The sequence below is a fragment of the Delphinus delphis genome, chromosome 1, assembly GCF_949987515.2.
Source record: "Delphinus delphis chromosome 1, mDelDel1.2, whole genome shotgun sequence".
Classification (NCBI taxonomy): domain Eukaryota; kingdom Metazoa; phylum Chordata; class Mammalia; order Artiodactyla; family Delphinidae; genus Delphinus; species Delphinus delphis.
This window is the reverse complement of record NC_082683.1, coordinates 38,219,365-38,246,715: the sequence shown is the minus strand read 5'-3', so window position 1 is coordinate 38,246,715 and position 27,351 is coordinate 38,219,365. Positions and strand designations below refer to the sequence as shown.

The 27,351-nt window shown below is 42.9% G+C and overlaps 1 protein-coding gene across 4 annotated transcripts in view; it reads left to right on the top strand.

Moving 5' to 3' along the window:
- The first annotated feature begins 2,663 nt into the window (after positions 1-2,663).
- ATPAF1 (ATP synthase mitochondrial F1 complex assembly factor 1) overlaps positions 2,664-27,351 on the top strand; it is a 33,604-nt gene continuing 8,916 nt past the window's right edge. Inside the window, exons 1-8 of one of the 4 annotated variants that reach the window (XM_060021608.1) lie at positions 2,664-3,039; positions 7,825-7,933; positions 11,023-11,073; positions 11,822-11,884; positions 14,780-14,830; positions 16,022-16,069; positions 19,842-19,937; positions 21,626-21,733. In XM_060021608.1, coding sequence (XP_059877591.1) covers positions 2,711-3,039; positions 7,825-7,933; positions 11,023-11,073; positions 11,822-11,884; positions 14,780-14,830; positions 16,022-16,069; positions 19,842-19,937; positions 21,626-21,733 — 855 coding nt within the window. In that variant the 5' untranslated portion in view covers positions 2,664-2,710. The remainder of the gene's footprint in view (positions 3,040-7,824; positions 7,934-11,022; positions 11,074-11,821; positions 11,885-14,779; positions 14,831-16,021; positions 16,070-19,841; positions 19,938-21,625; positions 21,734-27,351) is intronic. The other 3 variants (XM_060021616.1, XM_060021617.1, XM_060021611.1) reach the window with 3 other exon arrangements.

Sequence of the window (27,351 nt, the reverse complement as noted above, 5' to 3'; positions counted from 1 at the left end):
TTCATTCCCTCAGTGATCTCACCCAGACTCATGGCTTTAAATAGCGTATCTACCATATATACACTGTCAACTCTCAACGTTGTACCTCCGGCCCAGACCATTCCTCAGGACTTTAGACTCATACTCCCAAAAGCCTGGCTGACATCCCTCCTTGCCAGTCTGTTATCTCAAACTACCATGTCCAAAACCAAACTCCTGACGGTCCATCTCCAAAACCTACTCCAGCCTCCTCCTCTCTGTAAGTGGCAACTCTCTCCCTCCAGTTGTTCAGGCCAAAAACCTGACAGTCACCCTTGACGCCCTTCATTCTCTCATACCCACGTTCACTCCAGTAGCAAAATCTTTAGGCTTTGCCTTCAAAACATACCCAGGGGCTTCCCTGGTGGCGCAGTGTTTGAGAGTCCGCCTGCCGATGCAGGGGACACGGGTTCGTGCCCCGGTCAGGGAGGATCCCACATGCCGCGGAGCGGCTGGGCCCGTGAGCCATGGCCGCTGAGCCTGCGCGTCCGGAGCCTGTGCTCTGCAACGGGAGAGGCCACGACAGTGAGAGGCCCGCATACCACAAAAAAAAAAAAAAAAACATACCCAGAATCTGACCATTTTTCCATCATCATCACTTTAATACAAGTACCACCCTCTCTCACCTGGTCTCCCTTTAGGGTGATCAACCATCCCTGTTTGCCTGGGACTGAGGGAGTTTCCAGGACATAGGACTTTTGATGCTAAAATCAGGAAAATCCCAGGTAAACTAGGACAAATTAATCACCCTTGGGAGAGCTTGCATCCTTGTCCCCCACGCCCTATATTCCACCAGCAGTCAGAATGAGCCTTTTTAATTTTTTTTATTATAAATTATTTTTATTTATTTTTGGCTGTGTTGGGTCTTCGTTGCTATGTGCAGGCTTTCTCTAGTTGCTGCAAGTGGGGGCTACTCTTCGTTGCAGTGCATGGGCTTCTCATTGAAGTGGCTTCTCTTGTTGCGGAGCATGGGCTTTAGGTGCGGGCTTCGGTAGCTGTGGCTCATGGGCTCTAGACACAGGCTCAGTAGTTGTGGCACACAGGCTTAGTCACTCCATGACATGTGGGATCTTCCCGGACCAGGGATCGAACCCGTGTCCCCTGCATCGGCAGGCAGATTCTTAACCACTGCACTACCAAGGAGGACCCTCACTCAGATTTAAAACCAAAGTCCTTAACCAAAGCCTACAAAGCCCTGAACGATCAAACTACCCCTCTCCATGCCTCCTTCGCACAATAACCTTCTTGCTGTTCCACAAGCAGGGCAAGCGTGCTCCTGCATCAAGGCCTTTGCACTTGCTATTCCATCTGGAAGGCTCTTCCCCCAGGTATCCACACAGACCATGCCTCATTTCCTTCAGGTCTCTGCTCAACTGGCCCCTTAGCTCTGTCTCTCCTAGCCTGCTTTGTTTTTTCATAACGTGTATTATCACCTAACATTATTTATGTACGTATGTAGGTATGTATACATATTGTGTCTCACCCCACTAGAATGTAAGCTCCATGAATTAATGTAAACAAGGAAATAAATACGTAAGAATTTCAGGTAGCCTTAACTGCTCTGAAGAAAATAAGGTAGTGGGATAAAGAATATAAAGTGATGGGGGTGCATCAAGAAAAGTCCCTTTGAGGTGCTGACTTGTGAACTGAGCCCTAGATGATGAGGAGATAGCCACGTGCAAAGGGAGCAGCCAGTGCAAGGATGCTAAGGCAGGTACAGGCTGGCGCACTTAAAGGACTTGCTAATCTCAGGGTTTACCACACTACTCCCAGCACAGGCCAGGGCCCAAGGCCCATCTCCGAAAGTGCAGGCTGGACTGAGCAGAGTTGAAGGCACTGTCCCTGACCCTAAGAGGTACATCATTCAAGAGGGGTTTTTATCAGGTAAGACCCGACAGGAGGACTTTCATGAGGGCAGACTGATCAATGCCATCACAGGGGGCCTGCTCCAGGCCTGGCCCTGTGCTGGGCGCAGGTGAGACCAGGTGTTGATGTCACTGTTCTTGACCCCAGGAGTTCACTCACACCTGGTTCAGGGGGTGAAGAAGATGGTGGCATTGGGTGGAGAGACAGCATTCCAGGTATAAAGACTTGTCAAGGACAAATCCAGGTGTCTTTGGGGAGAAGCGTAGTTCAGTTTGGCTGGAGTTCAAGGTGGGTGTCAGGAAGCAGAGGAAGAAAAGGCTTCGGAGGCAGCTGGCATCTTTAAAAGAATTCAGCCCTTGGACAAGTCTTGGACAAGTCTCTTAATGATTCTCAGCTTCAGTTTCCTCGTCTATAAAATGGGGATAAAACCTGCCTCACACAGTATGAAGCAAATAGTGTCCTGCACATAGAAACGCTCAATAAAGAGAAGCTGCTACTGTGATTACAGCTGATGAAAGGGCCTTCGATGCTGAAGGATGACTACTCCAGTACGTGCCTAAAGAATTTAAAAGGGAGCAAGCTCGGTGAGGACCAGTAGGTCCGAGCAGCTTTCAAGAGGAGACTTAACCCGCAAGGGCTGCTGGTCGCAGGCTCGGCGAGAAGGCTGGGCGGGGGCGCTAAAGCTGCAGAGCAAGCGGGGCGCGGGCGGGGCCCGGGCCAGGAGCGGCGAACCCCCTGCCTCCCACCGCGCCCTTCACCGGCTCCCGGAACCTTGCGTGCGCGGAACCTCGCTGCTGGAGCGCGGGCGCGGCGGACCCGGAGGGCAATGGAGCGGGCGCGCGGGCCGCGGGCCGAGGCCGACGTGCCCGGGGAGGAGGAGGAGGAGGCGGGGGCAGCCATGGCTGCCGTGGTGGCGGCAGCGGGTGGCGCGGGCCCGGCCGTCTTGCAGGTGGCCGGCCTCTACCGCGGCCTGTGCGCGGTGCGCAGCCGCGCCCTGGGCCTGGGGCTCGTGTCACCCGCGCAGCTGCGCGTATTCCCGGTGCGCCGCGGCTCGGGCCGGCCCGCGGGGGGCGTCGAAGGCAGCGGGGTCGGGAAAGAGATCGAGGCTAACCCCTTCTACGACCGCTACCGCGACAAGATCCAGCAGCTGCGCAGGTGCGGGCCCGGCCGGCGGCGGGCGGCGGGCAGGGAGGAGGGGCGGCGCTCGGCCCGCGCTCCTGGTGTATCTGTATCTGGCGCTCTCAGCCCTTCCAGCAGCCCTGCTAGAGGATCACTGGCACTGCCCCCACTCTACAGATGATTATCTAGGCTCAGAGAGGCTTGGTCACTTGCCTAAGATCACACAGCTAGTGTGAGAGCCGGGAGTCTCTGCGAAGCCCCAGTTGTCTTTCTGTCTGCTTTAGTTCTCAAAACGCTGAGGTCGACTCTTTCGACAGCCCTTAAGAGGCAGGCAACTCCGAGAGACCTGTACTCATTATCGAAATGGGAAAAATGGAGCCTTCCAGAGAAGGGACTTGACTTGCTCAAGGTCACCTATTGAGGCAGCTGAGCCTTGTCCTAGGACTCGGGTTCCCAGGCTTCTAGCTGAGGACCCTGACTGTAAGGAAAGGAGATTGGGTGGGGGCAGGGCATCAAAGATTAATAGTGTTACAGTTGGCTCTCAGTTGAACTCTCTCATTAAGATGAGAAAACTGAGGATCAGAGAGAGTTAAGAGGCCTGCCAAAGGTCACACAGCTGGTTGGGATTTCTCTGACTTGGAATCCGGGGTTCCTAACACTACCCTTCACCTTCCAGAGAGAAGGACCTGGAGATTAGAGGAGGTTGAGGTGGGTATAAGGGGGCCTTGGAGGGTCCAAAGAGTTGAACTGGGAAGAGCTGAAAGAGATCAAAAGTGAAAATCGAAGGGACTTGGGAGAGAATCTGGCAGGGTGGGCACAGTTGTCTTAGGAAAGGAAACCTAAGACTGATGCTGTAACTTCTTTGAGTTCTAGCTCATCTCTACTTCCACAGCCTTAATTTACTGTATCATCTTCACCCAGAATATTGCAGTCATCCTCTAACTCAGCGGTCCCCAACCATTTTGGCACCAGGGGCCGGTTTTGTGGAAGACAATTTTTCCACAGACTGCCGTGGTGGGGGGCGGGTTACGGTTTCGGGATGGTTCAAGTACATTACATTTTATGTGCACTTTATTTCTGTTATTGTTACATTGTAATATATAGTGAAATAATTATACAACTCACCATAATGCAGAACCAGTGGGAGCCCTGAGCTTGTTTTCACTTGCCACTCACTGATAGGGTTTTTTTGTTTTGTTTTGTTTTGGTTTGGTTTTTTTTGCAATACGCGGGCCTCTCACTGTTGTGGCCTCTCCCGTTGCGGAGCACAGGCTCCCGACGCGCAGGCTCAGCGGCCATGGCTCACGGGCCCAGCCGCTCCGCGGCATGTGGGATCTTCCCGGACCGGGGCACGAACCCGTGTCCCCTGCATCGGCAGGCGGACTCTCAACCACTGCGCCACCAGGGAAGCCCCAAGGCATTTATTTATTTATTTATTTGGTCACACTGTGCAGCATGTGGGACCTTAGTTCCCCAACCAGGGATTGAACCTGTGCCCCCTGCATTGGGAGCGTGGAGTCTTAGCCACTGGACCGCCAGGGAAGTCCCTACTGATAGGGTTTTGACAGGAGTCTGCAAGCAATTGATTTATTATGGCCTCTGTGCAGTCAAACCTCTCTGCTAATGATACTCTGTATTTGCAGCCACTCCCCAGCGCTAGCATCAGCGCCTCACCTCCACCTCAGATTATCAGGCATTAGATTCTCATAAGGAACGCACAACCTAGATCCCTCACGTGCACAGTTCACAGTAGGGTTTGCGCTCCTATGAGACTGATGCTGCCGCTGATCTGACAGGAGGCGGAGCTCAGGCAGTAATGCGAGGGATGGAGAGTGGCTGTAAATACAGAATGAAACTTCGCTCGCTTGCCCGCTGCTTGCCTCCTGCTGTGTGGCCCAGTTCCTAACAGGCCACGGAATGGTACCGGTCCGTGGCCCGGGGCTTGGGGACCCCTGCTCTAACTAGTCTTCCTCACTTCTGGTCTTAGACCCATCCACCCCCAGTCCATGTCACTGCTACTATAATGATCTTTCTTTGAAAGAATGACAGAATAAATGAATGAGGATTTTTGCTCTCCTTCAACAGCATTCAGATATACTCAAGTATTTGTCATCTTAAAAACCTTTTCTTGACCTACATTCCCCTTCAGCCTTTCCTCACTGATCCCTTTCACAGACAGGCATCTCAGAAGAGTGGTCTACTAATATTCTGAATACTTCACAGCTCCTGTTCATTCCTATTCATGAACAAATGAATGACTGGTTTTACTTTCCTTCCCCACTAGATCACTCCTGTGTCAGTGTTTACACATACTACTGCTGTCTCCTAAAGAGTGGCTTTCCAAGGCCACTCCATATCCTTAGTGTTCCATGCAAGGCCCTTGTGCTCTAGTACCTGCCAGTCTCCCTAGCTTTATCTAATACCAAAACTTCCTTTTAGCTCTATGGCCCAGCGCAAAGGAATAAAGGACTGACGTTGGGGGCAGGTGTTCCAGGTATGGGGAGCAACAGAGCCTGAAACGACCTTAGCCATTTGGGAATATCTGAGCAAATTTTCATCTTAATACCTGTAGCACTCTCATGTACTTATTTACATGTCCTTCTGTCCTACTAGATAGTAAGCTCCTTGAGGTAGGGACTCTTTCTTATTTATTTCTGTATCTCTGAAGCCCAGCAAGTCAACCAACAGGCGAGAGACAACAAGTCAAGTTTGTTGAATGAGTGAAAGGGAGAGAGGAAGGAATAAGTTCTAGAAGAAGTTGAGTGAGATGGGAGGGAAAACTGCGGCTACAAAAGGGAAAAGAACATGAGGTAGAGGAAAAGGGAGGTATGCAGTGAAAGCAGGGCCAAGAAAGGATCAGTAGAACCTGGGCCAAGTCATCGAGGAAAGAGGCAAGACAGAGCTTCACCGTGAGGCCCAAGACCAACAGGTGGGCTATCGTGAGATATTTTAAAAGGAATTATAGTCCTGATTGGTTAGTGCTGTAGCATACTCACTAAAACCTGGGCTCTTGGAGCACTTATAACCCCAGTTCAGTGTGAGCCAACAGCAAGACAAGGCTGTGTGCCCTGCTGACCCCACTCCAGTCCAGTACCTGGGTTTTTGCGTCACACTCTACACTGGTGAGAGCTTTAGGTCCACTGTATCTAGAGTGTGCATAAACGAACATGCCCAGAGAGAAGGTCCACAGTAAGGAATGATTTACAAATCATGTATATGAAGAGAGGCTGAAAAAACTGAAGAAATTCAACCTAGAAAAACTTAGGAGGTGACATAAGAGCAATTTTCAGGTACTCATAAAAAGAACTAGACATTTTCTCTTGTTCCTGGGGGAGTGAAAGATACAGAGAGGTAGACTTAGACTCAAAATGTTTTAGTAATGAAAGATGTCCAGGGTGAGAGTACACAGGGCTCCACTGCCTGGGCCACCCCTCACCATCTCCATCTGCTCACTGGCAACACTAACCTAGGCCCTGGTACTTGCAGCCCTGGCCAGGCAGGTGCCACACCCTACCAGGTGAGGCCCTTGGTGCAGCTCTTCATCGAGGAGGAGCTGGCCTTCTCCGGAAGGAAGGACGCTCTATCCAAGTACATGGCAGTGAAGGGAGTGGTGTTCGACATCACCTCCAGAAAGAGTTACATGGAGAACGAGCGCCCTCCATTGCCTTGACCAAGAAGGACCAGAGGGGTAACCAGGATGCCCTTGGAGCCTGCAGACGTCACCCATGACACTACAGGTCTCATGGCCTGGGAGCTGGAGCCCCTGGATGACATCTTCACCAAAGTGTACACAGCCAGATATTGTCAGCTACACAGCCTGAAGCATTCTTAACAGATGGCAGCCCCAACCCGGACTTGACGCCTGAAGACCAGCCCCATTGTGACATAAGGACAAATTCTGATGATCCATCAACTGGAGCAGGTTCTTTGGAGAGAGGGTCAGGGAGAACTCAGGTGCTAAATCTGCAAAATAGGCTGCCTGAAGCCTCTGAGTTGCTGGGATCTGAATAAATAGAGATTTGCCCTAGTCGGGGAGGGAAGGGACATGTCTGAGAATTAGATGCGTTCCAGTAAGAGCTGGACACCTGGGATTCCTGCCTGAGGATTCTTGCATCTAACCCAGCAAGATGACCACAAAGTACCTTTCCTATCTTAAGGATTTAAATTCCAAATACCCAGAGTGTAAGTACCTGAGGGAGCAAGCCCTGTGTCACCCTAGGGAATATCCTGCAGGAGAAAAATGTTACACAGGCCCCTTGAGGAGTAGTAACAGTTGAATAAGTGGATTTCTCTTTCCACTTTCTTGATTTGTAGGCCTGTGTTCAGGCCTAACTAAATTAAGACAAATCCTTCAGCCTCTGACTGTGTCCTCTCTCTGTGAAAGTGGAACATGGTGCTTTGTTATTTCAAAATCCAGAAAGGCTGGCTTCCCTGGTGGCGCAGTGGTTAAGAATCCGTCTGCCAGTGCAGGGGACACGGGTTCAAGCCCTGGTCCAGGAAGATCCCACATGCTGCAAAGCAGCTAAGCCCGTGCGCCACAACTACTGAGCCTGCGCTCTAGAGCCCATGAGCCGCAACTACTGAGCCTGCATGCCAAAACTACTGAAGCCCGCGCACCTAGAGCCCGTGCTCTGCACAAGAGAAGCCACTGCAATGAGAAGCCCGCGCACCACAACGAACAGTAGCCCCTGCTCTCCACAACTAGAGACAAACCCGTGTGCAGCAACGAAGACCCAACGCAGTCAAAAATAAATTAAATAAATAAATTTATTTAAGAAAGAAAGGCCCAGGTTGTTTATCCTTTGGTTTACCTTTGATCAGGTCTGACCCAACTGCTTTTGAGTCCCGACTGGAGAAGTGCAGTGAGTTTCGGAAGCAGCCAGTGGGGCACTCCAAGCAAGGTGACTTTATCAAATGTGTGGAACAGAAGGTAAGACCTACCCCTTTGGGTGTTGTTGGCTCACCAGTGCTCTACATCCCCACCCCTGACCCTTATCCTGGGAGTGGGCTCATTGAGGGGATCAGCTCCATCCATAACTGGTATACTGCTCCTTCTGGCAAGGTACTGTAGTCATGGTGGAGATATAAGGGGATGAAAAGGGTAATCTCTGCTCCCAGGGGGTATAGTCGAGTGGTCAAGGCACACATGTAGGGATCAGGGAGGGAAAAAGTGCTTAATACATGTTAGCTCTTATTACCCTTAAACAAGAATCAGAGCTGGGGAAAAGCATGTTGAAAGCTGTGTATAGTCAGCCCTCCCTATCTGCAGGTTCTGCATCCACAGATTTTGCATCTGTGGATCCAGCCAACAGCTGATAGAAAGTATTCAGGGGAAAAAAAAACTGTAGAAAGTTCCAAAAAGCAACACTTGAGTTTACCACTTACAGGTAGCTATTTACATAGCATTTATTGTATTTACAACTATTTACATAGAATTTACATTGTATTAGGTATTGTAAGTATGATGATTTAAAGTGTATGGGAAGATGTGCGTAGGTTATATGCAAATACTACACCATTTTATATAAGAGACTTGAGCACCTACAGATTCTGGTGTCTTCAGATGTCCTGGAACCAATCCCTGACTGATACCAGGGGACAATTGTATAGGAAGATTAATGCAGTGCTTCTCAAACTTTTTGACCATAACCCACGGTAAGAAATATATTTTACATTGCAATTCATTACACATATATGTATATAATTATAACTGAAACAAATGCTTACTTTTACTATTGATACATGCAATGCACTCTTATTATTATTTTCATCTTTTAAAAAACTTTGGCTACAGTCCACTAAATTGATTTCACAACCTATGATTTGAAAAATACTAATCTAAGGTGGTGTACAGAACAAATTGGAGGGGGGAGAGGCAAAGCCAGGGAGAATATATCCAGGTGTGGGCTGCAGGGGCCTGAAATAAGGTAGTTACAGTGGAAAATTGGGGTTCTACATTGTAAAAGGAGAGATGTTTATTTTACTTGGAAAATAACTTTTTTTGCCTTGGGTATCCTAAATTTTAAGAGAATCCACTCAGTCTTTTAATAACTGGTTGAGTTAATTAGAATAAGAATAGTTAATGGGTTAATCATTACAAGGTTGGGGAGAAATTCAACCTGTGATAAACGTAGTTTACAATTTTATATGAACAAATAACTTTCTACTACAAATATTTTATCAAATGTAATTTCCTTTAGCAAACATAGTGTCAAGATTACAAATAAATAGCTATGGGAAATATTACTGTATTATAAACTTTCAATATTATCTGGGAAGGCTTTTTGAAACAAGACTTAGAAATTCAGCCTTACGATGACAAGAGCAGAATAAGTAAAGATTTAATTTAAATTATGGCAACTCTTAGGTAAATATTCACTTACTGTCTTTCTTATCTAGCTAGAGGAAGGCTAATAGCTAATGGCTACATTTCTAAAGCCTTTTCTTTACTTTGAGTCATTGGTTCCCTACCACGTGATACCCAACATCCCCTTTTTATAATAAATTGTATTTAATTCTCTCTAATTCTACCCTGAAATGAAATGTAGACAATATAACCCACCTACACACATAATTTCAGGGGGAAAAATAAATATAATGCCTTAACTGTAATAAAGGGAAGTATTTTTTAAATAAAATACAGATTTCAGCATGTAAGTTCTTGGGCACAACTATGCTGTGAGACCTAGTACGGTCATCAGGTTCTTTCACCTCTGTATGGAATCACCATGAATACGTAAGCATCAAATGCAAACTGGTACGGGATGTTGGTAATTATAAAAACTCCCAAACCATAAGCAGTGTTGTTATCAGTGACCCTCATGAGATTCCACAATGTACAGTCTTCTCTGAAGTTACATAGTAGTTGCATTTCTGAAAAATTCAGTATTGAATAAAAAAGGAGAAAGAAAGAGAAAGGAAAGGAAGGAGGGAGGGAGGAAGGAGGGAGGGAGGAAGGAGGGAGGGAGGAAGGAGGGAAGGTCTGGCTAGAATTGGAAAGTTGTGTGGGATGAGGGAAAATTCATTATGTAGAACTCATCTGCAAAATTGCAGCTCATTTAGCGCCACTGCCTCTCCCATAAATGCAGGTGAAACCATCCAGTCAATTATTGTGATAACAAAAAAGCAGGTCCCCATAGGTTTCCAAAGCATCTGTAGTAGACATGCTTTAAATGTTTCATTAATTGCTCTTGAGACTTTGGGCACATAGGGTGTATCCAGTAGGTTTTTCTACAGCACGCTTTTGTCTAGTTTGTGGGTACTGGTTCTACCGACATCATTTATGAAAGGTTTGGATTCATTAAAGCACAGAGTAATGAAAAACAGGGTTTAATGCAGAAAGTATGTTTCAGCTTCAGAATCCCAGGTGTGGATTGCACTCCTCTCTGAAAGGCACAGAAATTGAATGGAAAACTCAGAACAACACATCCCTACTGTCAGAAACAACTCAAAATTGTATTTCCTGGCCATGACCTTTATCTGAGAGTGGGCTAGGAGAGAAAATAATCACTTTCAGTTGTTCCTGGCCTTTTTTGAGGGGGAGTCTAATTTGAGGGAGGGAATACTAAGATGGAGTACTAGAAAAGACTCAATAGTCTGCTGAGGTTGCCTGACTTCAGAAATGCTGTCACAGATAAGAAGCAGCTTGGAAAATACATCATTCCATTCTTACCTCCTCTGTGGCTCACTGGGAAAGAGAGCACAGGAAACCCGAGTAGGCTTGTTCTGAGAAGGATTCCCTCATCCATGGTGGCAGGGATGTAATGGACTCTCAGTACCAGTAGATGGTGTTTACTAACAAAGAACTCCTTTCTCATCTCTGTATCTCAGAATCAGTCAAAGAAAAGTTGTCTCACAAACAGTAACTCTTAGAACAGTATGTACAGTTACTGTATAGAGTGGAGAGAAGTGAGTTCTGAGGTGCAACATTACTAAATGAATTATTGGGCACCTCACCTAGGGAGGGTGGTCGTCTTCTTAAAAGTAGAGATTAATATCCTGTCCCACTGTATATTTCAGACAGACACATTGGGGAAACAGCGTATGAGCAGAGGATTCACCAAGGACAAGGTAGGTTTTTAATTAAATATCCAAGCGTAAATTCATATGGAACATCTATAATAAGAGGCTGCAAGTTTGAACATATTTACTGTGGTTCAGTGATTTTGTGATTTTCTAACTGTGGAGATGAGAGATATTTCTACGAATTTTTGTTATGACCTTGATATGACTCCTAGTATAGTGTGGGTCCTGGGGGTGCTAGAGGAAATGTGAAGGAAATGTAGTATACTACTTACTACTTTCTATAGGAAGTAGATTTTTTTTTTTGGCCACGCTGCGCAGCATGCGGGATCTTAGTTCTCCAACCAGGGATTGAATCCGTGCCCCCTGCGGTGGAAATGTGGAGTCATAACTACTGGACCGCCAGGGAAGTCCCAGGAAGTAGTTTTAAAAAATCAAATAAAAACATGTTTACTCTGTCATTTAACTTGCAAATAAGGAGCCACTTCTGGCAGAATAGCAGTTAAAGGTAACAACCGAACTTTCTCCTCTTAGGAGCTGCAAAGTGCTGCAACACTTATTAGTGAGCGTGAAACATTTGGGAAGTACCAGTAGATATCCCCTGAAAATAGAACTGTGAAACCTGCCCTGGGGGCTCCCTTTTCTGAGCATGTGGGTTTTCTTATACTCATTCTCCACTTATTGAAGATCTGCTGTACTGTCCTCCCATGTTGCTTCCCACAAGGCTTACAGATAGAGTTAAACTGTTTTATTTTTTTAATTGTGGGTGTTAATTGCCTTTTATTTTCTCTTTCAGACCCTCAGTTCAATCTTTAACATTGAGATGGTGAAAGACAAAACTGCAGAAGAAATAAAACAGGTAATGAATGAAAATGAATTGTCATACTTTATGAAAATGTGTGCTCTGTGAACCAAATCTGAAAGTAGAAAGGAGCATACATTTCCTGACACCTCTTTCTAGCCAAAATGAAAGGCAATCATTGAAAACAAAAGTGATGAATTACATGAAAAATAGTGCATACAAAAACTTGGTCTCACTCCTATATATCTAATCAACTGACATTTCCCCTTTCTTTTTCATTCCTTTTGTCCACATCTTATTTAAAATCATCACTCCTCTATGCCTGGATGATTACCTTTCTAAATAGGTTTCCCTGCTCTTATTTCTCCCACCCCCTCTCCCCCTATCATATCCTCACCAGTTCAATCCTCCTAAAGTTCTACTTCGCATAGTGTATTGGTTAAGAACACAGACTCTAGGACCAAGCTGCCAGTTTTAAGTCCTAGCTCTGCCACTTACTAGCGGAATGACTTTGATAAGTTAGTTAACTTTTGGGGGCCTCAGATTCCCTATCTGTAAGTGGACATAATAATAGTACTTACCTCATGGAGTTATTTGGGGAATTAAATGAGTTAATATTTATAAAGTACTTGGAACAGTGCCTGGCACAGAATAAGTGCTATATTTGTGTTTTTAAATAAATAAATAAAAATAAATATTATGTTAGTAACCTGCTCTCAAATATTCAGTGATTTCCCATATTCCTTTGCTTGACATTCAGAGTCCTCCATTATTTTAGGACCTTCTGCAGGAAGCTTCCTGGACACCTTCAAACCACGTGTGATCTATTCCGCTTGTTTGGTCATTCCATATACCAGGCATTCCATATTGCTTGAATTAGCATTTGTAAATGCTATTTACATTTTCACATCTGATTCTTTTCTCTTTAATTAGAATATAATAAGCTATTTATTGGCATTCCTTATAGTTCCATGAATTATATTTTAGGTATATTGAGAGAATCAAAATAATAATAAAAGTAGTATACTACTTGTCAGGTACTGTACTTAGTGCTTTATATACACTATTTCATTGTATTGTCATGACCCCCTTATAAAGTAGGTGCTATTATTCCCAATTTACAGCTGAGGAAACCGTAACTTAAAGACATGAAGCAACTTAGTGGCAGAGCTAGGACTCAAAGCCTTGTCTGTTTGACTCTGCATCATATTCCCTTACGGGAAGCTGTGCCAATTGCTGTGGGTGTCCTTGAACGCTGTGTCATTGATTTCAGCAGACAGTTATTAAATGTCAGCCTCTGTGCCAGGCATAGAAATAAATGAGAGAATCCCCAGCTCTCAAGGGGTTTCAGCCTAGTGGAAAGACAGAAAAACAAAAAGAAAACAGCGCAGAGTTCTAACTTCTGTTAATAGAGGCTTAATGCAAAGTCTCCGGGAGACCTCAAACTGCCTTTGGGAAGAAGTGCCAATAGAAAGTGGACACCAGGCATGTCCTTTAGGGGGGAGAGAAGCCAGGCCCAGGAGGCCTGATAATCATATGACAAATATCATTTAGACCTATATTTTTAGATACGAATTTGTGTTCATTAATGTAATTTTGAGTAACCAAGGTCAACTATGTTAGGGAACGTCTGTCAGTCTCATAAATTCAGTGTGGATTCATAAACTATCTTCTAATACAAATTAAATAAAAATAAGCTGGATATGCTGTCCTTAAAATGAGGAGACAGGGCTTCCCTGGTGGCGCAGTGGTTGAGAGTCCGCCTGCCGATGCAGCGGACACGGGTTCGTGCCCTGGTGGGAAGATCCCACATGCCGCAGAGCGGCTGGGCCCGTGAGCCATGGCCGCTGAGCCTGCGCGTCCGGAGTCTGTGCTCCACAATGGGAGAGGCCACAACAGTGAGAGGCCCGTGTACCGCAAAAAAAAAAAAAAAAAAGAAAAGCAACCTTACTGCATTGATAGAGTAAGGTCCTAGGAGGTAATAGTCCTTCTGTGCTTTGTGTTGGTGAGATCACACTTTGATTAGTATCTTCAGTTGCCTCCCTCCCCCCCCATTTTCATGGGAATGTTGACAAAGCAGAGCAGCTCTAAAGGAAGGTGACCCAGTCTTCAACACCAGCTCCCTCAGGTGTCACCTTGGCTATGATGCCTTCCCCAACCTCTATGCCTTTGCTACTGCTTGTCATTCTCTGCTTAGAATGTGTCTCTTATCTTCTCTCCTACCTGTTTTTCTTCCCAGACTCCCTGTTCACCTGGCTAACTCCTGATCATTCTTCAGGATACAGCTCAAGTGTCCCTTCCTCTGCCACTTGTTCCCTAACTTGGATTAAGTGCCTCTTTTTTGCCCTCGGAGCACCTTGGCTTTGGTTTGCATTGTAATTCTGTTGTGCTAAGCACAAACATTATTTCAGTAGTCTTCACGGTAATCCTCTAAGGTTAATATTACTATTTTATTGATGAGTATATTGATATAATTTAGGGATTTCCAGTAGTTTTCCCAAAGTAGCAGAGCCAGCAAATGATAAGAGCTGGGATATGTGTCCAGATCTGCCTGACTTCAGACCCTGGGTTCCGAATGACTGATCCTGGCTCTCTGAGAGGGCCCACAGTTGGCCGGACAGTGCGGGTTTTGGGAGAGAAGAGAGAACATATGATAAAAAAGAAGCTTGTCTATTACACACAAGGCACACCTTGGGAGAAGTGATTAACAAGGTCTCAGAATCCGTTTCTCTGATAGGAATTTGTTATTAAGAGTTACAGTTTAATCATCTAGAAGAGTAGGTTGTATTAAATCTTTTTTGTAATCATGTACTAGTAATAAAAGTATTACGTTGGGTTTTCCTCCCTGTTATCAAATAGCATATTACTCTGAGCAATGAAAGCTGTCACCACTTCTTGGTACAGGTTGAAAAGGTTACTGATGGTCACAGACACTCTCTCTTTTTTGTACAGATTTGGCAGCAGTATTTTGCAGCAAAAGATACAGTCTACGCAGTTATTCCTGTAAGTAGTTTGGAGGGGAAAATGAGAGTGTTATAACATGAAGGTCAGGGCTCTAACCTTAGCAGGCCAGTTGCTTTTACTTTTCCTATGTTTATTGCCTCTTGAGAACTTACATTTATAGCTCTGAGGGTTTTTATTATACCCTGAGCACCAAAGATTGGGAGCTCCATATGGTATATTTATGGCTTTTGTTTTTCATCTTTCTGGTTTAGAAATGTCTCTTTGAGTCAAGTCTCTGACAAGGGAGCATGGTGTAAGTTTATGTTGCTGAGCAATTTTCAAGTGTCTTTTATTTCTTTTTGGTGTTTTCCAGCCAAGCTGTTGGAATTTAGGACAAGGCCTCTGGCCTAGCTTTCTTCCCTTCCTGTCTGTGAGTGACCTGTACCTGAGCTGACTTGGAGCTTCCTCCTAGTCTTTTTCTGGCATTTCCCCTTAGCAAGTGGCTTTTTTCTTTTTCCTTTCTCAAAATTGCTTTCTTGGAGATAGTAACGGGCCACCGCTTGACCATTAAGATCTGTGACTGGGAAGGAAGGCTGCCGACTTCTTCTGGTTTATGTCCTGCTGCCTTCTACCAGAAGAAAGCATTTAATGTACTGGGTTATCAGCTAGTTCTTTAATTGTTCTTCTCTGAAGAGGAAGTAGCTTTAGGTTAAGTTTATATCAAGCACCCAAATATATACTGAGCTTACACGTGTACGTTTAAGGAGGAAAACTTACAGATGGAAAAATAAAGCCAGGCCTTTTGGTTGTTGTGAGAGTATTGCTATCTTTTATTTTCTTTTAAGAAAATAAAAAGATCTTTTACATATATACCCTTTCCTTTCATGAGTGCAACATTCAGAAGGCTTGGCACTTTTCGTGATATTTTAGGTCTCCAATGCTGACTCATTGTTTGAACAGGCCTTCTTAGCTCTCCCTGGACAGACTCAGTGACCTGTTGTCTCTGACACTGGGCAGAGTCCCCTAAAGAGTTAGAGCATTTGCAGTATCCACTCTTCACAAAGAATTCCGATATTGAACAGGAAAGCGTACCTCTACTTTTTCCTCTTTGTTGTAGGGATTTGTAGATGATGGAACTTGGGGTTGTTTTAGTTGTATTTTAGTTCTAGAGTTCAGTCTTGGTGAATTTAAATGTGATTGTGGCCTTTTATGTTTTCTTGTTTTTGAATTTTATTCTTTTCTAACCTACAGAAAGAGAAGTTTGATTTGATCTGGAACCGAGCTCAGTCCTGTCCAACAGTAAGTGTCCAGTGACCATATGAGGATTGCTTATCAGTGCTGCCAGACAAGGATGTTTCCTAACCAATCTCTTCATGCTCCATACCATCTCACATGTTATAGTTATTTAACAAAGATGCTCACATATTGATTGTACTGATAAGTAAGATTTTTAGCCTTATGAAATCATGTGGATTTGGCCCAATGAGCCTGTGGCTGTTTAGCTCTCTGAAACGTCTCAGCCCTTTCTGATGTGGATCTTTATTTATTAATAGAAGTGAATGTTGGAAGCAATACCTGAGACCTTAATCTTTTCAGACTCCTTTAAGTTTCTCTTTTATTGGCAGTTTCTTTTCAGCTTTGGCCATGCTATTTTGATTATATATACCTAAAAGGAATTAAGAAATTGTTGCTGGGGTATTGAGCTGCCAGAAGACCTAAGAGAAAGGGAATAGGTGAGATGGATCAGCTGACTTGGTGTCTATACTAATTTCTAAGATTCTCAAAAAATGCTTCTAAACATTGCTGAGAGAAAATAAAAAACATCTAAGTAAATGGAGAGATATACTGTGTTGGATGACTCAATATTGTTGTCATTTCTCTCCAAAGTGATCTCTAGATAAAACATAATACCAATCAAAATCCTAATAGGCCTTTTTTTTCTTTTTTTTAATTGACAAGCCAATTTTAAAAACTTATTTGGATATCCAAAGGACCTAGAATAACAAAACAATTTTGAAAAAGAAGAACAAATTTAGAGAACTTACATTACCTGATTTCAAGACTGTGTTTTCATAAAGCTACAGTAGTGAAGACAGTGTGGTAGCAGCATAAAGACAGACAAATAGATCAGTGGAACAAAATAGAGAATTCAGAAGTAAACCAGCGTATGCATGGTCAGTTGTTTTTCAGCAAAGGTGCCAAGGTAATTAAATAGAGAAAGGATAATCTTTTCAACACATGTCCAACAAATTGTGCAAAATAATTTGAGTATCCATACGCAAAAAAATGAACCTCTACTCTTACCTCACACAGTATCCAAAAATTAACTCAAGATCTAGAAAAAGGGCTTCCCTTGTGGCACAGTGGTTGAGAGTCCGCCTGCCGATGTAGGGGACACGGGTTCATGCCCCGGTCCGGGAAGATCCCACATGCCGCGAAGAGGCTGGGCCCGTGAGCCATGGCCGCTGAGCCTGCGCGTCCGGAGCCTGTGCTCCGCAACAGGAGAGGCCACAACAGTGAGAGGCCCACGTACCGCCAAAAAAAAAAAATGATCTAGAAAAAAAAATCTTAGATTGAATCTTAGTGACCTGGGCTTGGCAGAGATTTAAGTATCGATACCTCACAAAAAGCACAAAACCATAAAAGAAAAAATCAATAAATGAGATTTCATCAAAATTAAAATTTTCTCTTTGTATACCCATGTTCATAACAGCATTAGTCACAGTAGCCAAAGGGTAGAAGCAACACAAGTGTCCACTGATAGATGAATGGTTAAATAAAATGTGATACATACATGCAGTAGAACATTACTCAGCCTTATAAAGGAAGGAAATTCTGACACATGCTGCAAATTCATGAACCTTACAGACATCATGCTAAGTGAAATAAGCCAGTCACAAAAGGACAAATACTGTATGATTCCACTTATATGAGGTACCTAGAATAGATTCACATACAGAAAGAAGGACAGTGGTTGCCAGGGGATGAGCGGAAAGCAGGGCGGGGAGTTACTGTTTAACGGGTATGGAGTTTCAGTTTGGGAAGATGGAAAAAGTTCTGGAGATGGATGGTGGTGAAGGTTTCACAGCATTGTGAATGTACTTAATGCCACTGAACTGTGCACTTTAAATGGTTAAAATGGTAACTGTTATGTCTATTTTACCACAATAAAAAAAATTAAAAATTTCTACTTTTCAAAAGACATTGTTGTGAAAATGAAAAGGTAAGCCACGGACTGGGAGAAAATAGTTGCAAACATATATTGACAAGTGACTTGTATATAGAATATACTAAAAACTCTTACAACTTTATAAGAGGACAAGCAACCCAATTTAAAAATGAGCAAAAGAGTCAGACAATTCACCAATGAAGTGCAATGGAAGTTATAAGATGTTCAACATCATTTGTCATAATGGGAATGCAAATTAAAACCACAGTGAGATACCACTAAGATGACTAAAATTAAAAAGATTGACCATCCCAAATGTTGGTGAGGATATGGGGCAGCTGGAACTCTAATATATTGCTGGTAATAATGTAAAATGGTACAACCACTTTAGAAAAGAGTCTGGCAGTTTCTTTAAAAGTTAAGCATATACCTGCCATAAGACCCAGCCATTCTACTCCTAGATATTTTCCCAAGGGAACTGAAAGCATATGTCCGTTCAATGACGTGTATACAAGTGTTCATAGCAACTTTATTTGTAATAACCAAATACTGAAGATACCCAACTCTATCACAGGTGAAAGAATAAAGAAATTGTGTGTGTGTGTACATATACATCATATACAATACATATATAATGGAGTAAGATTCAGCAGTAAGAAGGAATGAACTATTGATATATGCACCAACATGGATAGATCACAAAACAATTGTGCTGAGTGAAAGAAGCCAGACCAAAAAGAAGTATAGATTCTGTGGTTTCATTTATACGAAATTCTAGAAAATGAAGACTGACCAGTAGTGACAGAAACCAAGTCAGTAGCTGCTTAAGAGCAGTGGGAGAGAGGGAGATATGAATTACAAAGGAATTTTTAGAGATGATAGATATGTTCATTGCTTTGGTTGTGGTAATGGTTTCACTGTATACATATGTCACAACGATTCTAATTGTACACTTTAAATATATGCAACTTATAGTTCAAGTATACCTTAATAAAGCTTTAAAAAAATGTTTACCCATTAGGCACTGAGGTTATCTCATGTAATAATAATAAAACAGAGCCTTGGTGGTTAGCAGTAAGGAGACAATTCCATGACTAATGCATATTGGACTGATTATACTTTGTTTTGTTCTGCCACCATTCTCTTCACCACTCCTCCCCAATTCATCTTGAGCATAAAACTAATTATTTCTTGGTGTTTAGAGACATGCTTCAGTATCAGCCTCAGATAGTAGAATATGAAGTGATTACAATAATTGTGACAAAAATTAATGCAGCAGCATTAGAAAGTTTAGAAATTGAAAAAGACCCAAAAGTTCATCAAAAGAAGGATAGATAAAATTGTGGTAAATTTCTGTAGTCAAATTCCATATAACAGTGAAAATAATGAATTAGAAGTTATACTTATCAACATGAGTAAATCTCAGAAGTATGATGTGAAGTAAAAAAAAGCGAGTTGCAAAAGTATACATATAACCATTGTAAAGCAATTATGCTCCAATAAAGATGTTAAAAAAAAGTATACATATAGTTTGATACGATTTAAGTTTTTAAACATGCAAACAGTACTATTTCTTGTTTATGGATGTATACCTATACATTAAAAGTATAAAAACCTGAAAGGGAATGACAGACACCAAATGCAGTTTACCTGTTATACTGGAATGGAATTAGAATGGGTTTACAGAGAGAGCTTCAATTGGATCGCTAATGCCTTCTTTCTTAGGTGGGTTGGGAAGTGCATGAGTGTTTGTTACATCATCACATACATATGAATTTCATAATTTAAAAAAAGTTTTAAAACCCAAACTTTGAAGAAATGGAGTGAATGACACAGGTGGTTGGACATAGAGCAAATGATTTTATTTATTCATCTGTCTCCTCATGTATTTGTTTCCCACAGTTTCTTTGTGCACTGCCAAGAAGGGAAGGTTATGAGTTCTTTGTCGGGCAGTGGACAGGTACTGAACTCCATTTCACTGCACTTATAAATATTCAGGTAGGTGGCCTGTGCTCAGCCCCTAGATGAAGGAGGCCTACCCCTTTGTGTTACTATGAGCCCTTGCTGAGGCTTGAGGACACATAATATGTACTAACTACCAGCAGGATTTGCTGTAGCACTGATGAATTGTCATACTTTGTTGGGCTCGCTTTTTAGGCCCCGCTCACTACCTAGAAATTGAAAAGATCCCAAAACACGTTCTCTGACTACTGCTGGCTCTCTGCTCTCTTCCCCATACATCTATAACATTTACTGCACGTACCTCACTTACCAAACATGGGTGAGTGGTGATGGTTATCTTCATAACGTTAAGGTAGGCGCTTTGTCTTACATGTGTTTTATTGACCAGGTCAGCACTTTCTGAGGTGCTAGATGCATAGTTTTCATTTCACAGATGTCGTTTTGTTTGCTTCCCTCCTTCCTTTTTCTTTGTTTTACTCCCAAGTATTAGATTAAGAAGTTTGATCCAAAGCATTTGAAGCTTTTAAAATAAAAGTATTTTAAATAAGATCATCACTAGGATTGACATTCTATATTTGGAGGCTGAATCTGGCAAAAACAAGAATGTATTATAATCGCTTTGAAGTTGGGGTAAAGGGAGCACAAAACAGAATGAGAATTTGCTCATGACTGTAGCCCTTGTGATTGTATCCAAAAATTATATTGTGTTTGTTTTTTTTAAAAAAAAAAAGTAGAAAGAAAAGAAAAAAAAAATAGTGGGCTCAGAGAAGGTAGTTCACAGTGCTGGTAAGTGGTAGAGCTGGGGTTGCTTGACTCCAGGTTATGGACTCCAAAGTCTATGAACTTAACCATTATGCTGTTGTGTTGGAAACTACGCTAGGACTGCCTTCGTGAAGCTCATATACAAGTATAGGAAAAAGATCCAGAAACATAATTATGACCAAAATGATGTGTATCTGAAGTACGTTCGAGAGAACTGAGGCTGAACTATTATTAAGAGTACCCTAGCAATAATTAGGTATTGATAATTAAAAGGACTTTTGCTGAAATTTTAAAGATGAAACCCAGAGATCTGTTGAATGTATAGTTGTTTCCTTCTATACTATGTGAGGGCTTAGGCTTTGAACCTAGCCTCTCTTCCTAGTCTGGAGTGAGGTCTAGTCACCACTGCCCTGTCCCTTCTTCATGAAATTATGATGTTCCCATTCTTCTTTCCCCCCTTCCTCCCACCCAGATTATATTTTAAAACTGCACATTACAAATCTGGCCCATGTGCAAACTCTCCAGCTGTTTGCTACAGCTTAAAAGAGCTCAGTCCTCAGAGCCAGCCAAGGGGAGTAGATTTCAACTGTGAAATGCACTAGTCCATAAAGGCGGCAATTACACAGGCATATTGCTTTATTTAGGACTTGATCTGGTAGCTGCTTGTGCCGTTTTGTTTTTAAATATATGGCCGTGATGAAGGATTCACTGCCTACTGTAAACATTTTCCGGGAGAAAAGCCAAACCTTTTTCAATTGAAGACACAAATAACACTGTGCAAGCTGTCAGTTTCGATGTGCCTTGGCAGACCTGGCCACCGCCACGTGCCAGTCCTCCGACTCACCAGCCACCCAAGGGGCTGTTAAGAGCCAGAATTCCCTCCAGACTCTCTGTTGCTGTGAAGTCGCAGTTTTGTTGTGGTGGCACCTTCCTGAGCCTTGATTAAGTGTTCCTCCTTACAGACCCGAGGGGAAGCTGCAGCCAGCCAGCTGATTTTGTATCACTACCCTGAACTTAAGGAAGAAAAGGGCATAGTGCTGATGACAGCAGAAATGGATTCCACGTTCCTGGTAAGAATCAACTTTTACCTTTTTGGATTTACCTGGTGACCCTGAAGGTATTCAGATACAGTTATATGGTATCTGCACTTGTTACCTTTCTAAAATCCAGTAATTCTGCCTCCAAGACACATCTGGCCCTAGGGGTTTCAGGCAAGAGACTATGGACAAGTAAATTGGCTTCTTAAATGTAGGGAAGAGTTCAAAGTCTAGAATAGTTCTTAATCTTTTATCTTCCTCCACACCGTTCACATGTACAGCATTCATCATACATAGTGAATTTCCTTCCTCCTTTTCCCGTTTGCTGGGATAGAGCATTGACCATATGCCCGTAGGTAATGATGTCTGTTGTGTGTGTTCTTTACATATCCAGGGCCAGGAGCAGTTTTATGATTACTGTTCAGCCTGTTCGTCTAGTCCTTGCTCATTTCAGTCTCATTTATCTGGCAGGGTTTAAGTTCAGGATGTCCTCAAGACAGTGGGCACGTTAGTGCCTCTTCCTCCTGAGGTTCTTTTTTACAACACCCACTTATTTTTCCTCTGTCTCTTAATCAGCTGCATACAAGAAAGGGAAAAGTTATGCTACTCAGCTAGTATCTCATAGTAGCAGTAAGTCCCAAGTCTAGGACATAATTGAGACTCTCCTTCCTTGTCTGTTATTCCTGTAACTGTTCAGTCCCATTTCTCCCATTCTTCCTTCTACCCATCACACTCAACTGGAAGTCACCCAAAATCCTACCCAGAAGAATGGAGTTGCCATTAACTGAGACAGACAAGACTGCAGGCGGAAGAGGTTTGGGAGGAAGATCAGGAGCTCAGTTTTCAACACGTTAAATCTGAGACGCCTGTTAGATATCCAAGTGGTAAGCAGTTAGATACATGAGCTTGGAGTTCAGGGGAGAGGTCCAAGCTAGAGAGAGAAAAATGAGAGTAGTCAGCATACAGGTTGTTATTTAAAGCCATGAGACTGAATGAAATCACCAAGGAAGTTAATTAAGGTAGAAAAGAGAAGAGGTCTAAGAACTGAGCCCTGGAGTGATGAGGAAGCATCAGCAAAGAAGATTAAAAAGGAAGAGTCAGTGAGACAGGAGGAAAACTAAGATGGTAGAAGCCCCTGGAAGCTAAGATAAAATGTTTCAAGGAACAAGGGTGCTCAACTAGCCAAATCTCACTTGCTGGTAGGGCAAATGAGATGAGGACTGAGAATTTACTAGATTTCACAACATGGAAGTCATTGGGGACCTTTATAAGGGCAGTTTCAAAGGAGTGGTAGGACAGAAGCATGATTGGAGTACATTTAAGAAAGAATGGGAAGAGAAAGAGTAAGCATAAACACATCTTTCAAGGGATGTTTTTGAGAAGGGAAGGAGAGAATAGGGGAAGAAGTGGGGATGAGAGTGTTTTTTTGGTTTTGTTTTAAATGAGAGAAATAGCATTATATGTATAGGCTGATGGAAAGATCCAGTAGAGAGGGAAATATTGATAATGGACAAGAAGGAGGCTGGAGAGTTGTTGAAGTGGTGTTTTTGAGTGGGGTGAGTCTTGGGAATGAGGGGTTGATCTTTGCCAGAAACGTAACAACAGGAGAGAAGCCAGGATATAATGACACAAATACAGTTAAATGAATAGAGGTGGTGGTAGCTTGTAAGAAGTTCTCTTCAGATTGCTTAGTGAAAAGAAAGATCGTCAGCTGAGAGTGAGGATGGAAGAATAGGTGTTGGACTTTTGGGTGGAAAAGAGAAAGTGTGAAATTGTTGTCTAGGACAGGCCTATGAGTTGAGAATGTGTTCTACATCTTTAAGTAGTTGAGGAAACAAACAACTAAAAAAGAATAATATTTCATGGCCTGTGAAAAGTATATGAAATTCAAATTTCAGTGTCTGTAGATAAAATTTTATTGGAACACAGCCATGTTTATCATTTACATGTTATCTATGGCTGCTTTACCTCTACAACAGAGTTGAGTAGCTGCAACAGAGACTGTAGGGCCGTAGAGCCTAAAATATTAACAGTGTCTCCCTTTCCAGAAAGTGTTTGTTGACGTGTGATCTAGGAAAATGGAAGAGAGAATGGGTGTGCGGGTACAAGCACAGAGAGGGAGGACCGAGAGTTGGATTTAACTAGGGTTATGGTTTAGCCAAGTGATGTAATGAAGCAAGATAGGGACCAGGAATTTAAAAGTGAATGCAAAGGAATGATTGTAATTATTGACAATGGAGTGCAAGTTGGATAAAGAGGGAAGTGGAAACATGAGGAAGGTTAGAGACAGAACTGCGAGTCCTACTTGAGTTAAAGGATTTTTTAATTTGGGAGTGAGTGTTAAATATAGGAAATAGTAGACAAAGTACGGATGTTTCAAATTGAGATTTGGAGGGGATATAGTTATCAATAATGATAAAGTTTAAAATTTGACCACAGGAGTGAGTGACATAGAGATTATACTGCATTTTCTGATCTTCAGCAAAGCATAATATCTAACTGTATTAGAAGTGGACTCTAGAGGTCAGAGGAGACCCTTTCTGTTTTAGCATTTATACCCCCTCACCCTAGTAGTCTCAGACCCATAATTATTAAAATTTGCTTCCTAGCCTTATATTTAACATCATACCAGACAACACACCTTTGCCTTGTATAAGTCAACTTGACTGTGAGTTTCTAATGTAGTACAGAATTAGACATGTTAGAATTTAGTGTAGAGATACACGATTCAGAGATGGGAAACCTAGAAATGTAATATAAATATATGATCCCCTGCACACTCATGCATGAGTTTGCAGTTTAGGCATAGTGTTTCCAAATACAGTAAAGCAAATGAATAGAAATACCTGGAAACTAGAGGTTTCTTCTGAACTGATTAACTTTAATGATGAAAATTTAGTATAGTATTAGAAAGCCTCATTTGTGTCCACATGTGTGTTAACAGATGATTTCATTGGAATGTAGTAAGTGCTAGGAGAGAGACATGCACAGCATTGGGGGAGGGGGCAGGGGGAGCGTTCCTGGCCCAGAAGGAGGAAGAAGCCTTCCTAGAGATGACACCTGAGCTGAACCTCAAAGATTAGCAGGAGTTTAGCAGGGTAAAGTGGGGAGGGGGAGGGGAATGTTCCAGGTGGTGGAAATAGAATACATAAATGCTAGGAGGCATAAAATGACTTGGGGTATTACAAGCAGTTTGCTGTCACTGGTATATTAAAAAAGGAGGTTTGGTGGGTTGTGTTTAAAGGATCAGCTTTATGCTGTGGGCACAAAAAGATCATTAAAGGGTTTTGAATGGGGGTTGACCCATAAAGAGTTGGATTTTAAGACCATTAACCTTAAGTATTTGCTTCCTAAATATTTTTTAGTTCTAGCCTGGTCAGTGTGATCATTTAAAATGCAGTTGCAATAGTCTGGGCAAGAAGTAGTAAAGACCTAAACTAGAGCAGTGGTAGTAGGGATGGAGGGGAGAGAATGTCTCCAGAAATATATAGGGAATAAAATGGGCAAGAATTGGTAATTTGATTGTAGCTATTAAGATTGAAAAGAGGGAGGAATCAGGTTTGTTAATAAACCTCCTTGTTGAGCAACATAGGGAATTAATATGTTTATCTTCTTGGGTCTTGGAAAGGGAAGAGACTACTGTTTCATGTTGAGAGAATAAAAGGCAGGGGGTGAATAAGTGGGCAGGGGTTGGGGTGCAGGAGAGCTTTCCATAATCCTCCATGAGAGACATTTGCACATATCTCCATATCTTAACTCTCTACCCACCATTCTAATGGTCTTCAAACTAGTGGTCAGAGCCCTTTATCCACACAGAATCTTATTATGTAAAACCCCAGGATATAACAGCTGAAAGAGAGGTGAAGGGACCAGAGGCACCTCCACCTAGGACTCTGCAGTTTGAGCAGCACTGTTCTAGAATGTACACAACTGAAATCACCCTTACCTCCACCATCCTAAGCCTCAAATAAAAGTTGACTCACAGGCCCTACAGTTTAGGGCCTCAGAGAGTGGTGGTATCTGCCTCAGATTATGCACTTGCTTTAGAGATGGTTTGTTCTTGAGGCATGTTTGAATATAAGAAAGATAAAAATGATGAAGTAGAGTTATCGACCTTGATCAGTCTTAATTATTTGCCCCACCAGAAATACTATCAGGGTGAAGTGGAGGGAGTACCAGCCTGGGAGTCCAGAGGTCTGGTCCTTGGTCTGCCACTTGTTAGCCATATGACCTTGGGTCTATCCCTGACCCTCATCTGCTTTGGTTTCCTGGTCCATTAAATGAGGACTGGGTGATCTCTAAGGCCCCTTCCAGCTCTAAAATTCTATTAATTTGAAATAGCCAGCATTTTGGAAAATGGCTTTTGATTGAAGATCCAGTCTCAGAGATCAGTGCCTGCTTATGAGAAATGACCTGCAAGGCCCATAGGAGGGAATGGAGGTGAAGCAGGCTGTGGTATTTATAAACCTCTTTTTATCACTGTAGCTACGCATAGCACACTTCTGACAGTTTTAGTAGGAATTTTCCATTATCGCTTGGGGTTGGGTTTTGGCTGTGTGAACATTGTAATCATGAATAAGTGCCTCTGATCAGCTGGCACCAGAGAATGTATAGGAAACAAAAGTAAGAGTTTTTGAAGTAACTCTCTTGTAAGGTTTCAAGAGTGTAGCCTGTGTCCTGATCCCACTTCTGTTACACAGAGTGGTCTGGTCACCATTTCCCTGCTACTGAGCTTTAGAGAAGGTGGCCCCTTCTTTTCCCTGGGGCTTTGCGGGTGGATTAGTTAGAAATGACTGCATAACAAATTACTACTCCAAAACTTAGTGGCTTAAAACAACAAATATCTATCGCCTCACAGTTTCTGTGTGTCAGGAGTTCAGGAGCAGCATGTCTGGGTGGCTCTGGCTCAGTCTCTCATGAAGTTGCTGTCAAGATGTTGGCAAGGACGACAGTCATTTGAAGGCTGATTGGGCTTGACGATCCACCTCTGACCCCACTTGCATGGCTGTTGGCAGGAGGCCTCATTTCCTTGCCACACTGGCTTTTCCGTAGGCTACTTGAATGTCCTCATGATATGGCAACTGACTTTCCCCAAAGCAAGTGATTCAAGAGAGATAGCAAGACAGAACCTGCAGTGTCTTCTGTGACTGAATAGCAGAAGTCATTTTTCATCATTCCACTTTAGTCTATTCGTTAGAAGCAAGTCACTACGTATAGCCAACACTCAAGGAAAGAGAAACGAGGCTCCATCACAGGGAAGAAAGAGTGTCATAGAGAATCCCCTGGCAGTCCAGTTGTTAGGGCTCCGCACTTTCACTGCCGAGGGCCTGGGTTCAGTCCCTGGTCAGGGAACTAAGATCCCACAAGCCACGCAGCACAGTCAAAAAGAAAAAAGAAAAAAACATTGTGTCATAGACTTTATGGACGAATTGTAAAACTACAGCTGGCTTTGGCACTACTTTTTTGACTGAGGTGGTATGAGGAACAGGTTTTATTCAAAGTATGTCTGGTTAGTCAAGAACTTAGTAGTAACTCACAAACTGGTTCTTGGAGCTGGGTAACTATTGCTATTTTTTTCCCCCTTGAGATAAACTAAACAGTTACTAAAGAACTGAATGAAGAGGGAAATTTTTAACATATGCATTAATTTA